This window comes from Xenopus laevis, chromosome 5L, assembly GCF_017654675.1.
Source record: "Xenopus laevis strain J_2021 chromosome 5L, Xenopus_laevis_v10.1, whole genome shotgun sequence".
Classification (NCBI taxonomy): domain Eukaryota; kingdom Metazoa; phylum Chordata; class Amphibia; order Anura; family Pipidae; genus Xenopus; species Xenopus laevis.
This window is the reverse complement of record NC_054379.1, coordinates 71,834,046-71,851,344: the sequence shown is the minus strand read 5'-3', so window position 1 is coordinate 71,851,344 and position 17,299 is coordinate 71,834,046. Positions and strand designations below refer to the sequence as shown.

The following is a 17,299-nucleotide window of genomic DNA, read 5'->3' as shown; positions in this document are numbered from 1 at the left end:
AAAGACTGCTGAATAGTAGTGATATCAGTAACTATCCACTAGATGTCACACTTCTCTGCACAGTTCAGTCTATAATGCATTCATATGAAACTGTCCAAAAAGAATTCTCCAAATATGTAAAATGCTTTTGTTTTCAAAAAGTCTGGGTGGGGGGCAGAAGCAATATTAAATTATGATAAAACATGATTAAATCCAAGCATATGTCTGACAAGCATCATGGTAGCATCTTTTCACAAGTCCCCTTTTGGTGTATCTTGTACAGAAATGGGAACTGTTGACAAGAATACTCAGGACCTGATGTTTTCTGGATCTTCATACTTTAAGTCTACTAGAAAATCATTTAAACATTAAATGAACCAAATAGGCTGGTTTTGCTTCCAATAAGGATTAATTATACCTTAGTTTGGACCAAGTAGAAGTAATCTTTTATTATTACAGAGAAAAAGGAAATGTTTTTTTTTAAAATATGGATTATTTCAATTAAATTGAGTCTATGGGAGATGGCCTTCCCATAATTCTGAGCTTTCTGCATAATGGGTTTCCTGATCTCATACCTGTATTTGCTCATATTTATAACCACAATGCATTACAAACTCCCCTTCTCATTCTTAGATTAGTTTGAGCAAGCCATCGAGAAGATTTCAGAATAAAGTCATTGCTGCATTTTTAGCAGACATAGTTTATCAAGAAAAGTTGTGTGCTTTGTTTGTGAAATGGCTGCAATCCTGACAGTGACACAAGAAGGGTTGATCAAATGACGCCTTATTGGTATAGGATCCAGCTTGGCACAGAACACTGCAGTAAGCACACTGGTATGCAAACTGTGACTGGTGTGATTGACTGAAAGCCAGTGCACTCAATTATTAATACAGGCAAGCTTTGACAGCTGTGCATATTGATAAGGGAAAGCTGAGATGGATGCTGACTCTGAGCATTGTCCAACAGAGGTAGAATAACTGCAGCTTTCACTATAAACCTATAGCAATGCAGCATATCTCTATATGTTTAACCTCTAAACAGCACATTCTGACATCAGAATATGCTATTCATAAATATATAATTTACAGGATGATGCACAGTAAAATGGCAAATCTTGTAGAATACTGTATATAGTGGGTAATATAACTGTGATATCTAAAGATATTCTAAAGATATACTGTATATAGTGGATAATATAACTGTAATTTCTAAAGATATTATAAGTCCCAGAGGAGTTACCTAAACAAGCACATCCTTGCATCATCCATTATATCTGTTACTCTGTTTCAAAACCTTAGACACATCACCTCTGTACTGAAGACTCCACCCCACCTGTTTGGTAGTAGGAGTTCCATGACCATATAAAGGTACAAGGTCGAGTGCTTTAATACAGGCCATGAAATACCAAGATGACTTCTAATATTCTCATATTTTGCAATGTTTTTATAATTTTCATCACTCACACACAAGTTTCAGTGAGTCATGTGACATAAATTACATCACTGAGCACTAATTATAACTGATGACATCACTAAACACCATTATATAGTGAATATGTACCGCCTATTGTAAAATATAAGGATATTATTATAAGTATTTATTATATTATTATAAATATATAAATTATATATTGTAAGTTACCGAGGAGTTCCATGACCAAAGACCTTGTGCTTTTATACAGGTCATGGAACTCCGAGGTTACTTCTAATATCCTCACATTTTGCAACAGGGTGTACTTTATTTATTATAATACACAAGTTGCAGAGAGTCATGTGACAGAAATTACATCATTAAAGGGCATGTAAAGACAACAAAATAAAATCCCATTTTTACTTTCTTTAATGAAAAAGAAACCTATCTCCAATATACTTTAATTAAAAAATGTGTACTGTTGTTATAAGGAACTGACTGTATGTAGTGAAATTCTCCCTTCATTTACTGCTGTGGATAGGAATTGTCAGACGGCCCCTAACTGCTGAGCAGGGAAACAATCATACTTGTGGACAGCAGAGGGAGCCCCCGCCTTACTTCCCAGCCATGCAGAACTCAAGCAGCTTTGTTTATGATGATCCCTAAGCAGCCCAGACCACACTGAGCATGTGCACAGTCTTAGGGGCAGATTTACAAAATTCGAGTGAAGAATTCGAATGTAAAAAACTTCGAATTTCGAAGTATTTTTTGGGTACTTCGACCATCGAATTGGTTAAATTCGTTCGAATTCGAACGATTCGAACGATTCGAAGTAAAAATCGTTCGACTATTCGACCATTCGATAATCAAAGTACTGTCTCGTTAAAAAATACTTCGACCATCTACTTCGGTAGATAAAACCTACCGAAGTCAATGTTAGCCTATGGGGAAGGTCCCCATAGGCTTGCCTGTGATTTTTTGATCGAAGGATTTTCCTTCGATCGTTGGATTCAAATCCTTCGAATCGTTCGATTCGAAGGATTTAATCGTTCGATCGAACGAAAAATCCTTCGATCGATCGATCGCAGGATTTGCGCAAAATCGTTCGACTTCGATATTCGAAGTCGAACGATTTTAGTTCCCAGTCGAATATCGAGGGTTAATTAACCCTCGATATTCGACTATTGATGAATCGGCCCCTTGGTCTTGCAAAGATGTTTAACAAAGTTACAAGATGGTGACCCCCTATAGCCAACTTTGAAAGCTTAGGGGCTTGTGTAGTGTAATGTTTTTGCTGCAACATATACGTCCATTGAAATTCAACTTCCCACAGTATGCAAATTAGCCAACGCTAGTGAAACTTCGTTTTGCTTGCCGAATTAATGCTGGCGTAACTTCGCCATCGTTCAGCGCCCTGGACGCAGCTTCGCATTTTAGTGAATTAGCGTTGTCCTGGCGAATTTTCCCTGGCAAATTGTTGTGAAGTGTGCCGATGAGAGTGAAGCCGTCACTGGCAAATTTCTGCAGGTTAGTGAATTTGCCCCATAATATCGTTATATTTTACAATAAAGGGTACTTTATTCACTATATACAGTAATTTACAGGATATTTATAGCTCTTGTGTATTATAAAGAGATATCAGCTATTTTGTTCTGTTAATAAGATTACAATTATGCTAAGGGGTATATTTATCAAAGAGTGAAGTTAATAGTGAAGTTCCGCTACTAGAGTGAAATTCCGCCACTCTCTATTAATTTCTATGGGATTTTTATAGGCGTATTTATCAAAGGGTGAACTTTCACTTTCACCCATTGATAAATATGCCTTTCAAAATCCCATAGAAATGAATTGAGAGCTGCGGAATTTCACTCTAGTGGCGGAACTTCACTCTTTGATAAATTTACCCCTTAGGGCATATTTATCAATGGGTGAAAGTTCACCCTTTGATAAATACGCCTTTAAAAATCCCATAGAAATGAATGGAAAGTGGCAGAATTTCACTCTAGTGGCAGAACTTCACCATTAACTTCACTCTTTGATAAATATACCCCCTAAGAGTCTATTCCACTTTTATACACATTATAAAACAGAACAAGGTTTGAGAAATGCCAGGAAGGACTGTTCATTGTATTATAACTAATATTGACTCTGACTCTCAGCTATACAGTATGCATATACTACAAACTGCATTATAGCTAAAATGAGCTGGAAAATTTTATAAGCACGGGATAATGACTTCACTCAGAGGATTTCGTTTGTTTTCCATGATTACATAGCATTTTAGGAGAGTAATGCTCTAACCCTATTGATCTGCTGGGCAAAGATCATTTTGGAGGTAAAACATTTGTTAATGAGTATCAGTGATTACACTGTTTCCTTGTTCCCAAGCATGATATAACTGAAACCAGCCCTCGGGGCTCTCAGCAAAAAACCTGGATGCTAACAGCATATATATTGAAATAGTCTCTGCATCTTGACAAGTCCCCAGTGACCTACTCTTTCTGTCACTATGGTTTCTCCATTACGTTCAATGAAACAGTCAAACATGGCAAAATATGAAGAAGCCTTTCTTTTCAGAAGGTATCCTATAGCCCTGCTTTCTTTATTGGAATCTATATAAAAAAAGACATTGATGCAGTCATAGTTACTATGGCTACCAAATTTTTGTTCAATTTGCAGATCAGGTAAGACGCATCTTACTTTACAAAATACTGACAAACTAAAGCGAAAGCTACATAAATGTGATTGGGCTTCATGAATGATACTGTTTATAACTTCTCCTTTTGTCAGATTTATATTTTTTTCAAACATGCTGGTAATGACGAGTGGTATCACAAGAGTAGGTATACCAGCACCATGCCTTTAAACTTAAAAGGGGATGTCCACCTTTTTTTATCTTTGCATAAGGAAAGAAAATATAATTCTGAGCCATTGTGGGTTACTCCATAGGCACTGAGAGTTGAGACATATATTCCTGTCTGTATTGTCAGTACAAATGCAATTGTACCTTAGGGTCTGATAGTAGATAATAGCATGTCTAATATGTTTACGTTTAAAAGTCCAATTTAGATTAAAACATTAGATACATCAGAACAAACACAATGTCTTACATACAGTAGAGCACTTCTGCCATGCAATGATTTGTACATTGCATTGGAGTCCTATAACTAACACCTGTTTTGGTCAGGCAGTAAGTAAAGGGCTATAGTATGTCTGTGTGTTGCACTCATAGGTACTAAATGTTGCATTTGAATCAATCATTCAGTCAACAGAATAATGTGCATGTCACATTTGCATGGTGTGTGCCCATTTGCGAGTTATTTCCTGACTGGCTTAAATGTTGCATCTTCTATATCTGTAAATTTAGCATCCGACTGCTGTAGGTCAGTTCCATTGGAATTGTTGAAAATAATATTTTGTTGTGGGTAAAATCAAAGTGAATTGTGTTTGTTATTTACTTGCACTCCTTCTGTAAATGAGCCCAAAAATCACCTCATCTGATATACAGTATGCTGGGTATCTCTGGAGTCTTTTTGTTTTTGTTATAATAATGTTTGTGTGGATTTTACAAATATATCAAAATGATTCATGGTAAATTTGTAGTTAATTACATTACTGCCATGCACTATACATATACACAATGGATTTGTCAGTGGACGTTTAATTTTGTTGATGCAAGTAAGCCTGTGTCTGTTGCTTGTGGATACATGAATGTAGAAAACAAATTACAAATTTGCAGTAGAAAGACGTAATTAGCCATTTTGGAATCATCAGATTGTTTACTTTCCAAAAAGATATTGATTGATTTTCTAGGTTCTCCATACTGTTAGGGGGTCTTATGGCAAACAATATACACACCGGGTGCTTAGATTGCAGCAGCCAAAGTGTCAGTTGTGAAAATTTATAGGTGCTGTTTTTATTTGGGTTACTCTGTACGCCACATAGTTTAGTAAATCTATGCATATTGGGCATCAAACGGTTCAGTAGACCTCTGGCTTTCATATTTAGGCTGTTTTTTCTTATTACCTACTGCTTTGTGGGAGATAAGATGCTAGAAATTGGAAGCTTTGAGGCAATTCTAAGGTATTTCATCAAAACCGACAAATTTCGGAAAGCATTGTGACTCAGTAGTTTTGAGTACAAAAAACAAGATTTTTGGTAGTAATCCTTATATCCTGAAAAATTTGAATTTTTCTTTTTTTTGGTATTTAGAACTCTAAATCTCATTCCAGAAGTGGAAATACACAAAAACAGGTTTAGAAAGGTTCCGAAATAATGCCTAAATAAACAAACATACTGTAACTCAATAAGTCTCCACTGAAACCAGTGCAAGATGTTTAATTCTCTCTCTCATATAAATTAATCTATTCATGGCCACTTATTTAAAATACATTTAAGGGCAATGACAGATGGGGCCCTTGGTTGCACAAGTGAAATCTACTCCCCCACAGATGACAAAGCACCCAAAAATTTGAGATTGCCACATGTACAGTAAAACACCGTATATTGGAGATATATATATATATATATATATATATATATATATATATATATATATATATATATATATATATATATATATATGCCACTGGAAAGTCAGCAAGCAGTGTATAAGACCAAAAAATCCCCTCCTCTGCCAGGTCTGCTATTGTATATGTCCAAGCATGTCTTCAGGGCTAAAAGTAGGGTTAGGCAGCAGAGGAACCTGCCTCATAGCTCTTTTAAAAGGAAGGGAGAATGGCAGAATGTAGTCCATTACTGAGCTAGAAATGGTGTGGTAGTTCCCAGGGGAGATCCTGGCCCTTCCGACACCTGATGCAACAGTAGTTGCTGCTGCCCCCCCCCCTGGAAATTCGCTCTTAAAAGGGAAGGAAACCTAGTCGGCGCAAACCCCCCACCCCCCCTCCCGTTTGTTGCCCACCCTCCCTCCTCCCCCCTGGCCTACCCGTCCCGCTGGGCAAATGCCCCTAACTTGTTACTTACCCTTCTGCGCAGGTCCAGTCCAGGGAGTTCACAGACGACATCTTCTTCCACGCGATCTTCTTCCTGCTTTGAACGGCGCATGCGCAGTAGGATAATTTCGCCGGTACGATCTACTGCGCATGCGCGTGACTTTTGGCGCATGCGCAGTAGATCCGTACCGGCGAAATTATCCTTCTGCGCATGCGCCAAAATGGCGTTCACAGCAGGAAGAAGATCGCGTGGAAGAAGATGTCGTCTGTGAACTCCATGGACTGGACCTGCGCAGAAGGGTAAGTAACAAGTTAGGGGCATTTGCCCAGCGGGACGGGTAGGCCAGGGGGGAGGGTGGGCAACAAACAGGAGGGAGGGTGGGGGGTTTGCGCCAACTAGGTTTCCTTCCCCTTTAAAGTACCAGAAGCAGCATTTTTGCTGCCCCTGGTACCTAGTGGGGCGCTGCCGCCTGCGGCAACTGCCTCAACTCGCCTCATTGGTGAAGCACCCCTGGTAGTACCATAAGAGGGTGCTGATATCTCACAGAACACGAGCCACAAGAATGGTGAATGAGAGCTTTTTAACATGATTTTGCCTATACTTTACCTGCCAGGGAAACTAGTTAGTCTACAAGTGATGTTTTTTCCCTAGAGTAAATTAACAGTTTAAAATTGTACATGTTAAGTGTCCTTCTAATAACTATAATAGTTTACAGTATATCAGTTTTAATCGTCACACATATGTATATATATATATATATATATATATATATATATATATTTATTTTTATTTTTTTTACTAATTAATTTACTAAGTGTGACACATTAGAAACACAGAAACCATGGGCTACCCCATGACTGCATTTATTTTGATGTCTTTCTCCTGGAACATTGTGATGCTCACACACAACCAATGTCTTTAGGCATTTTTTCCTTGACTTTCTGCTGCTCCTTTGCTTAGTTACAGAATACGTAAACATTTGTATGAAAAAATCTTTAACATTACTCTTTCTATCCACCAAAATCACATGCTTCACTCTCAGCATTCAGTCTAACCCCTTTCGCAGCACAGAAGCACAAATCAGCAACAAAGATCTTCCACTTCCTGTACCATTGTGAAGCTTTTCAGAGGCGGTCTCCTTCTTCCTCTGTCTAGTTAGACAAAGAGGGAATTATTGAGCATGCCTGAAAAGCTCTGCTGCCAGAGAAGGTCCCAGTGAGCATGTGCAGCATTTTTTTTTTTTTAAATTTTGCAAGCACAATCTGTCACGCAGAGGTGACCCTGTCTTGTGATGTGACACGTAGGGAGGAGAATACAGCTACCAAATACATACCTCCCAACATTTTTTAAATAAAAAGTGGCGCAAAAATGATTTGCTGTATTGCATCAACATTTTTTGAGCATGCCCATTTTTGTGGCCACACGCCCTAATTACCGTGCTCATTTTACAAAATGTGGCAGGTTATGAAAGTGTGAAGACATTTCTGTGGTTTTTATGTGTTATTACAGTTTTGCTAATGAAGGTGAGTTGCCCTTTAAGCTACAAGTCACAGTTTCCCCAAGAGACCTGCTTATTTTATATTATTACAATTACTTTTTTGCTTATCTTAAATTGTTACAAAAGTATCCAATTGTACCTGGTGGCTGTTCTGGGCTCTCTGCCAAAAGCTAGTTAAGTTAGAAACATTGTATCTTTTTCTGGCTGTTCAGTGCAGGAGATCAAAGGGAAGATTGGGACATTTCATTAAGAAGCTGGGACTGTGGGTTCAGCTGTCATAATTGGGACTGTCCTGCTCAAAACGGGACAGTTGGAATGTATGCAAATAGTGAGACTTCAGCATGGCTGCTTTGTCAGGAAAACAGTGATGGACGAGAGACTCTGGAAAGAGAGTAAACAAGATAAATACACCAAATCTTAGATGTGCATCCAGTATATATTTTCAGGGTTTGATTGGGCAAGTGGAACACTGAAAAAACCTGATGGCCTCCACGTCGGATCACAGATGCGGATCACAGCAGCAAGTAAGTTTGGAATAGCCTGTATAGTAAACTATATGAGATGCCGGGAGGGAGAATGTGCTGGCGAATGCAGGAAGGAGTTTGCAAGGAAGTGAGGGTAGTGGGCCCTTGATGTGGCAGCTCAGACAACCAGACAACCCTAGTCCAACACTGTTTATATTGTAACTACATTAACGTGCATTTATATATAAAGCAATTGAACATTCATCTCCTTTGAAGTCTGCTTTTCAGCCAGTAGATGGCAGACAAATCTATCCAAACTAAACATTTCATCTGCTCAGTAACGTAACTACAGGGCGCTAGGCCTGGGTGCATGCCATGCAGCCAGGGCTTGGGTTCAGGCCATGCAGCCGGGCCACCCCCCACTGGAAGAGATATTTTAGGGCCTGGGGGGGGTGCAGGCCTTGGTGTGATCGCACCCCTGATAGTTCTACCACTGCATCTGCTGGTCAGTGGTTGCATGAATGGGTGTAAATATGGGCAAACGGGAACGCTTGCCCCCCCCTGGAATTTTGTCCACTTACTAGCTACCCTACTGGACAGCTAACATACCTATTCCCTGGGACTTAAGGGACTCCCACACAATGTTCCCTCTAAACTTTTTATGTGAGCACACACAAAGTAAGTGATGCAGGGGAAAGGTATTTCAACCTGTTTTTCTTTTCTGCTGCAGTACCACGTCCACTGGGAAAAGAAGGGCTGTGAATGTGTCATTTCTGCATATCCTGGGGACAGGGTGGCAAGCTGTGCTGTTCAGGGAGGCAGGCTGAAATGCCAGGGTTTGGAGCAGTGAAGTACTGACAGTGTGCTTGTGCCCATGCTTGTGATGTTCCCTCAGTAGCCCAGTGCTAGGTAACTTCTGCACCATTTTATTACACAGATGTTCTTCTTACAGCAGATAAAGTGTAGCATTGTCCACAATAGCTGTTTAATTTTAGCATGGTGGGGGGGGGGCAGAGCTCTGTAACAGAATTCCAGAACTCTCACAAATTGTATGTTCCGTAACAATGTCAGTTACTAGAATTTGAGAATATTGATATTCTTATAGACCCATCAGAATGGCCTAAATATCTTTAACTTCAAATATATACACATTTGTGAAAAACTGATTTATTCACATTTTACTTAGTCTTTAGACTATGTTTTGAAAATGAAAAAGGCCAGCTTTCAGTGGCTGTTGTTTTCAAAGATGGCTTGCAAAGTTCTTAATGCTTATAAAAAAAAGTCTTACAAGACTAATGCTGTGCTCAGTGCTTTACAGAACAGAGACAGACATTTTTATTTCTGCACAGTTTTTGGCATGTCAATTGAGAGAAGAATCTGTCACGTCCCAGATTTAACTAGCAAGTGCCCCTAGGCCCCTTTCACTGGCTCGTTGTGTCTGCTCACTCCCCTTCATGCGTATATACAAACTTCCCTCATAGGCTATGGTGATTGGCGTGCAGGAGATTTAAAAGACAAATCAAATCTCCTGCATTTCCCCTGTGCTTTGGACCCAATTTAGAAGTGGCAACCTGGCAGGGATTGGTGTTATCAATCCTTGCCACCCTAGGCCCAGACATCTGTGGCATTTTCACATATCTGGGCCTGTTTCTAATGGTTTAAAATTGTTTCTGAGGGGGTTTCCTTACTTCTGTGTATTTTCCCCATATGCAGAAATTCCACCTCCCACTACATTATTGAAACTCTATTACTTTATTACAGACTATTCTTTCACATCTCTCAACCATAATTTAAATTATGTACTTTAAACTATGTATAGAATATCTTTAATATATTCAGGGTGGGACTGGGACCTCATGGGCCTCCGCCAGCTCAGACCCCCTCTCCCAATCTACAAAAACGAATTGTGGCGCAATCATTCTAATAGCTGTTGTGTCATTCGCGCATGCGCATCGCATGGCACCGTTCGCACATGCGCAGGGGGCCTCAGAGGTTTGTAACCCGGTGGGCCCCCCCAACGTCCAATCCGACCCTAAATATATTGTTCAGTGCATAAGCATAGAGCAAAGAACCAAAGTTTAGCTTGTGATGCACAAATATTTTCTGCAACTGTACTGCAATTACTGAACTATCTATAGAATGAAAGACATTTTATCACAAGTTCCAATTTTACAAATTGCTTTGGATCATTACACATGATGGAAGGATCTTAAAAAAGATATGGCCTTTATGAAAAAAATTGTAGGAGAGATGAAAACCCATAAATTAAGAATTAAGAAATTAAGTCACTGAGCTGAAACCCAAAATAACCCCTTTCACAACTTCCCTTGTGAGAATCAATAAGCAATATGAATCTTTACAGCACAATGCTAGCAAAAATACATGCTGAAGTCATGCTGGACATTTCTGAGAAATGAATCCCTGAGATTTTACTCTTAGAGCTTACTCTTCCCATGGTGACTTAAGACCAGGGCCGGAAATAAGGATAGGCAGAGTAGGCAAGTGCTTAAGGCACAAAGCTGGGGGGGGGTGCCAGGCACGTACCGTCTCTGCCTCCTACCCCTAATTTGGTCCTCTCTCTCCTTACTCTCATTGCCGCCTATGAGGGACTGTACAGCCACTATTAGCGCGTGTGCGCATACATCTATCCGCGAGTTCGCACCTAGGGCCTGGCTGGCCTGGCCCGGCGCTGCTTAAGACAATACTTTGTTTGTACATAAATATTTATATATATATATATATATATATATATATATATATATATATATATATATATATATATATATATATATAGATATAGATATAGATATAGATATATAGATATAAATATTTACATTGTACATCTGAAGCCATCTCTACTCTCCAGTTACTGACTCTGGGTTGACAATGGGGTGATTGGACCAGTCTCTGAATCAGCATAGTACTAAGAGTTTTGATATGAGTAGCCTTATAGTTTCAACCAACTCTTTTTATGAAGGTCCAAATGCATATATCATGTATACTCTTGAAGCTTGATGAATAAGACAATATTTTATTATTCAATTCACATAATTTAAGACAATCCTTAATATTTTAAATTACACATATAAGTATAAATGTTCATTGTTATTGTTAAATCTTCAATATAAATATAAATGTTAATTGCTGTCTTAATTTTTTTAAAAATGTATTCCTATGGTGCTGCAGTATGGATACTACATAAAGGGCTGGGTATAACCCATTGCAGAGTCAACAACTTCCAACACTTATTCATGGGAGCACAATTTAAATTCTTGCATCTACTTATGGCACCAGCACTTAGTCATAGGTATAGAGAAAGCAGACCCCATGGTTTGTGGGGGGGGGGGGGGGGCTAGGACCACGGGGTTTGCTTCCTCTATACCAGTGGGGAGTGGGCGGGCAGGTGCCTGGTATTGCTGTGCTTTGGTCCCTCTTTGATAACATTTTTGTGGGGGTCAGCGCCAGTGTTTTACATCACTGGTATAAGTTTATGTAATGTGCACAAGTAAATTTCGCCTATTGAAATTATTAATAACTAGTTTAGTTACTGAAAGTGACTTTGATGTCTTTCTCCTGCAATTATTAGATTTATTTTTGGAACCTGCAACCAATATCTTAGGGCATTTTTTTTCTGCTTCTCTGGGTATTCTTGTTTGTTAACTGAAGAACGTAGTTGAAGTCTGCTTTTCAGCCAGTAGATGGTGGACTAAGAATGCTAATTTGGGATCGCTGCCATGAATTGCATGTATTTGCACATTTTTCAATTGATCTGTTTAAAATCATTTATATGAATGTCCTGTGTTGTTACTCAAATTAGTTCATGGCCATTTGTGGTTTCTTTTAGTTCTTTGTAAATTGCTGAACCTTGGGTGAAGGTTTAATATATGCATAATATACATACAGTAGACTGTGTCAGCAATGTGACCTAAACTCACACTCAGTGTCGGACTGGGCCAGCTGGACACCGGGAAAAAACCCAGTGGGCCCCGGCCTCTTGTGGGCCCCACTGGGCCAGATCCTCCAGATCTTCTTAATGGCGCAACCTCCCTTTGTCGGGGGTCACAGAAAAAAACTAAGATTTTTATTCGACCCCAAAAAACTTAAAAAAGTGCTGGGGAAGGTCCCCATAGGCTAACATTGCACCTTGGTAGGTTTAAAGTGGCGAAGTATGAAGTCAAAGTTTTTTTTAAAGAGACAGTATTTCGATTATCGAATGGTCAAACGATTTTTACTTTGAATAGTTTCAATCATTCGATTCGATCGAATTCGATCGAATTCGATCGAATTTGACAGATTCGATGGTCGAAGTACCCAAAAAAATACTTTGAATATTTTTTTATTCAAATTATTCACTCGAGCTTAGTAAATCTGCCCCTTCATGTTGCACAGTCGCTTACCAAAAACAAAATGTCTTTAACAAAATGTCAAAGCTGGAGATATTCAAAAAACTTTAGACCAGCCTGAGAAGTATTTTGTCTAAGGTCATTAAGGATAAAATCTCCTTAGACTGGGGATCCAGTAGGTCAGGGGTGCCCAGACTTTGTTACACTGGGATGTACTCTCGACACCTGGCCCCCATCAGGAGATCTACCTTGATAGTGTGCGGCAATTTTTTAAACCACACCCATTTTGTGGCCACACCCCTAATTACCACGTTCAGTTTACAAAATTTTGCAGGTTATGAAAATATGAACACACTCCCTTCCCCTCCGTGCTTGCTACTCTCAACCCTCCTTCCCTTCCCCTCCATGCCTGTAACCTACCCTTCCTTCCGCTCTGTGTCCATGTTTGTTACAGCCCGCCCTCCTTTCTTTCCTTTCCTTTCCCTGTAGTCCACCCTTCATTCCCCTCCGTGTCCCTTCTCCTAAAAAAAAAAAAAAGATGCCGGCTCCTGGGCTGCCGCACAGCGCTGTGGCGCAGTAAACATTCGCGTCTGACAGGGCCGAAACGGGTCGCAGTCTACCAGGAAAATGATGGGGATCGACTGGTAGACCGCGATCGACGTCCTGGGCACCCCTGCAGTAGGTCACCTATAGACTGAATTCCTGTGTCCATCCATTTATTGATAGTTCAGGTGAACTCCAGGTTGGAATTCGATTTAGTAGAGATTAACTTTTTCCTTTTCTGAGGGTATACCATATTGAATGTGTATGTTGAGTTGATAAAAACTTTGGGTAATAAAATAGTCCTATCTTATAAAGAGTGGGTCTTTGACCATATTAAATAATTGAAATGGCATGTAGTGCATATTTAATTTTCAATAAAACCATTTAGTAGTGGGGCACCATTTAGTCTCAAGCTAGAGGCTGTCTGACATAAGCTGCTTCATAATATCATAATATAAGGGACTCCCAGTCCTCCAAACCTACACAGTAAAAAAAACTTTTAAATTCTATGTCTATGATTGATCCATATAAAGTCATGGCACAGTGTTTAAATGTCTTTAAGGATCTTGGAGGACACTGGTATGAGCAAAATTTCAAAGACATATGGGAACTTTGATAAAATATTCATCTTTATAGTGGAGATTCTACCAACCCAAAAGAGAGAGAGCATTTTGATAATATCAGCATACATTGAAAGGATTAACACCTGCGTCAATGAAAATAATGGCACCATTATGATTGGATCACACTTTCCTACATCTGTGAGTTTCAGCCAACACCATACTGAAGTTCAATGGAACCATTGTGATTGAATATGTGTGACTTTACTACCCTCAAGGGTTTTAATGCCGAGGAATTCCCTACCAATTCAGTTGAACTGAAGAAACCACTCAGATTAGTGGCACAAACTCTAAACGTCCAGTTGCCTTTGACTTAACAGTAATTCTACCAGATACAGTAAATCAGTGCTGTCCACTGATGGACAAAGTAGTAGGAGTGCTTATCTAGGAGCACAATTGGCACATGGTCTCTGTGCAAGCCCTCTTAAAAAGGATGTTTAAAAACTTTTGCCGTGTGGTCAACAGCAATATTGCACAGTTATATATGTAAAATATAGTTATATGTATAAAAACTTGGTTGACATGCATTTGCAATAACCATCTGTGGAGGGTTTTGAGTTGAAAATTTTAAACAGTAAAACAGAGTGAGATGCCACCGACAGTTAGCACCCAATGTCTTTAAAGGAACAGTTCAGTGTAAAAATAAAAACTGGGTAAATAGATTTAGCTGTGCAAAATAAAAAAAAAAAAACATTTATAATATAGTTAGTTAGCCAAAAATGTAATCTATAAAGGCTTGCTTTACAGCTCTCTAACTCTGAGTTAGCCAGCGTTAAAGGAGCCCACATGGGACATAACTGTTCAGTGAATTTGCAATTGATCCTTAGTATGCAGGTCAGATTCAAAAGCAAACAATTATGACCCATTTGGCCATCACTCAAGTAATTGATTGGTTACTGTCTGGTAACCAATCCGTGGAAACCAAGAGAGCTGAAGAGTAGGAAGTAGTGTTCTGACTATTATGTTAGACTTCTGCTCACTATAGCCTTTATAGATTACATTTTGGCTAGCTTACTATATTGGAAACATTTTTTATTTTGCACAGTCTATCTATTTACCCAGTTTTTATTTTTCACAATTCAAGGGGGCCACTGACATCAGAACCCCCAACATTGACCACCTGAGGGCACCAGCAATATTGTTGGTAAAAAGGGGCCCTTGAGTACTTGGCCCAAGTACCAACAGTCCGAAGCATCCCCTCTATTGTCTGCAAGAGTGGAGGCCCTAACAATATATTGGGCAACTAGAGATTCAAACAATGTCTGGGGGGATTACCCATTATGAATGCATGAGAGGGGTCGCCAAAAATTACCCCCTTGCACTTACCAGACAAACTGTTACAGTTAAAGGCACAGGGAGGTAACAGAGGGCTGTAGTAATATAGGAATTTGTATGAAACCACTGGGGCAGGTAGTAACATGGGGGTTGTTACGATACATATGGGACAGACAGATTAATGAGATACATTTGTTGCTGTTACAGTGTAGGTTTTTAATGTCAGTGTATCTCTTATATACAGAATATTTTTTAACTGTTGTTCTAAGCTCTCCTGATAGCCTGGCATTTGTCACATGCATTTTCCATTCTTTGAATGGTCCAGACTACACTGCATATTAGGAGACTTTTGTGGATCTGCCTGTCCTGTATTATATGGTAAAACCATGTAGACATGCATGCTTATGCATGCTTATGCATGTACAGTAATCATCTATGGAAGGCTATGAGCAGTATTGAAGGGATGTGCCCCTTTATTTAATACAAGACTATTGCTCAGGTGCAGTAATCCAACTAAAGGGTGTTTGCTTTTGAACAGGTGACCAGTAACTGCGCCTGAGCTAACTTAGTACTTTTTATTGCATAATTTCAGTTGAACATTGTTTGACATTCATGACATTCAGATTACCATGCTTGCCACAACTAGTTGGAACCAAATACTCTGTGGCAGTCAATATAGATTTCCCCATCACATTACATTACTATCACAGGCATTTTATTAACTGCCTCTGTTTCCCAGTTCTTTCCCAGCTTATGTGCTTTTGGACATGCCACCTCAGCTTTCTTTCTGAAGTCTGAACAGGAAGACAGGCATATTTGCAGGGTTCTATGAACCAGGGGAAGCTTCAACCACAACACTGTACAGCAAAAGAGATGGCAAGTTTTTGATAGGCCCTGTACAATGGCAGGCAAAGGAAAGAGTGCGGCAATGAGAACTGGTAGGGAGGCTATTGAGGAGAACACACTATGTGGTGCTTTTGGAGATGTTGCCTTCTTTTTGCTCTACTTTGTGGTGTGCGTGTGACCTTTCCAAGGACAAGGTGGGGTTGGCCCAGGTTTATTTTGTGAGAGATCCTAGGAAAGAATGCTGCAGCCCATCAGAGCCAGACCAAAAGCTATAGGCACCAAAGAGAAGGATGCTGGTGGCTACCACTGTGCTACCACTAGCCTCCAAACCCACTCCTCATCCTCAAACCTGCAGATATGGAGTTACAGAAGATAGTAGAAGTATCTGCCTAGGGTCCTAGCATCCCCTGTTGCACCCTAGGCATGTGCCTCTGCTGCTTGCCCCTAGTTCTGGCCCTCTATGCTGCATACAGAAGTAATTTGTACACTGACATTAATATCAGTGATAGAGGGTGAACTGATGAGTGCTACACATATATACACACAGATACAGGAACACCCACATAAAATTCATAAAAATATACACATGCACCCGACTTTCATCTAGTGTGGAAGGCAGGAAGCAAAATATTGAATTCTGAACTCTGAATTAGGACACAAGGATCACAGCAGCTGGCAGTAGAACAGGTTTATAAGAGAGAGACTTCCAGGAGAACTGCATGACACATGACAGCTTTATATGCAACAGTGCAATCTAGTGATCTCACAATAATAGTCAATACATAACATAATATCATTTCTTCCAACTGTCCTGATATCTGCAGGACAGTCCCGATTTTGACAGCTCAGCCCAATTCTTATTGAAATGTCCCACATTTCTCTTTGATCTCCTGCAATGAACAGCCTGAAAGATGCTTTTTGGCAGAGTGCAGAGAATACTCAGCACCTGCACTTAAATGCAATTGTAATTAATAAGATAAGCAAAGATACAATTGTAACTATTTACAATACTGTAATAACACATAAAACATTGCCCTAAAATCCCCACAAATGTGTTGAAACTTTCTATAACGTGCCATTTTGGGGTATGACCATAAATGGGTGTGGTCAAAATTTTTGCCACGTCCAAGCACTAGATGCTTAGAGCTCCACTAAGAACATATGCGCTGTTTCCTTTCAGTATGCCATTAAGTTACACTGAAAACATTTTTTAATATCGTCAAAAATATATATTTTAAATGAGCAAACATAAAATGTATTAAATAAGAGGAGGATGTGTCCTAGACGTTAAGTTGTCTCATACTAGAAACACTGGTTTAATTCCCTGTGGCAACTCCTTGTGACCCTGGACAAGTCACTAATCTCCTG

General features: G+C 39.5%; 1 protein-coding gene across 1 annotated transcript in view; it reads left to right on the top strand.

Annotated features, from left to right (window-relative positions):
* Nucleotides 1-3,819: 3,819 nt before the first annotated feature.
* The window catches only part of arhgap18.L (Rho GTPase activating protein 18 L homeolog), a 100,890-nt gene continuing 87,410 nt past the window's right edge, over nt 3,820-17,299 (top strand). Inside the window, exon 1 of the mRNA XM_041562023.1 lies at nt 3,820-4,073. Within this exon, the coding sequence (XP_041417957.1) occupies nt 4,039-4,073 (35 nt within the window). The 5' untranslated portion in view covers nt 3,820-4,038. The remainder of the gene's footprint in view (nt 4,074-17,299) is intronic.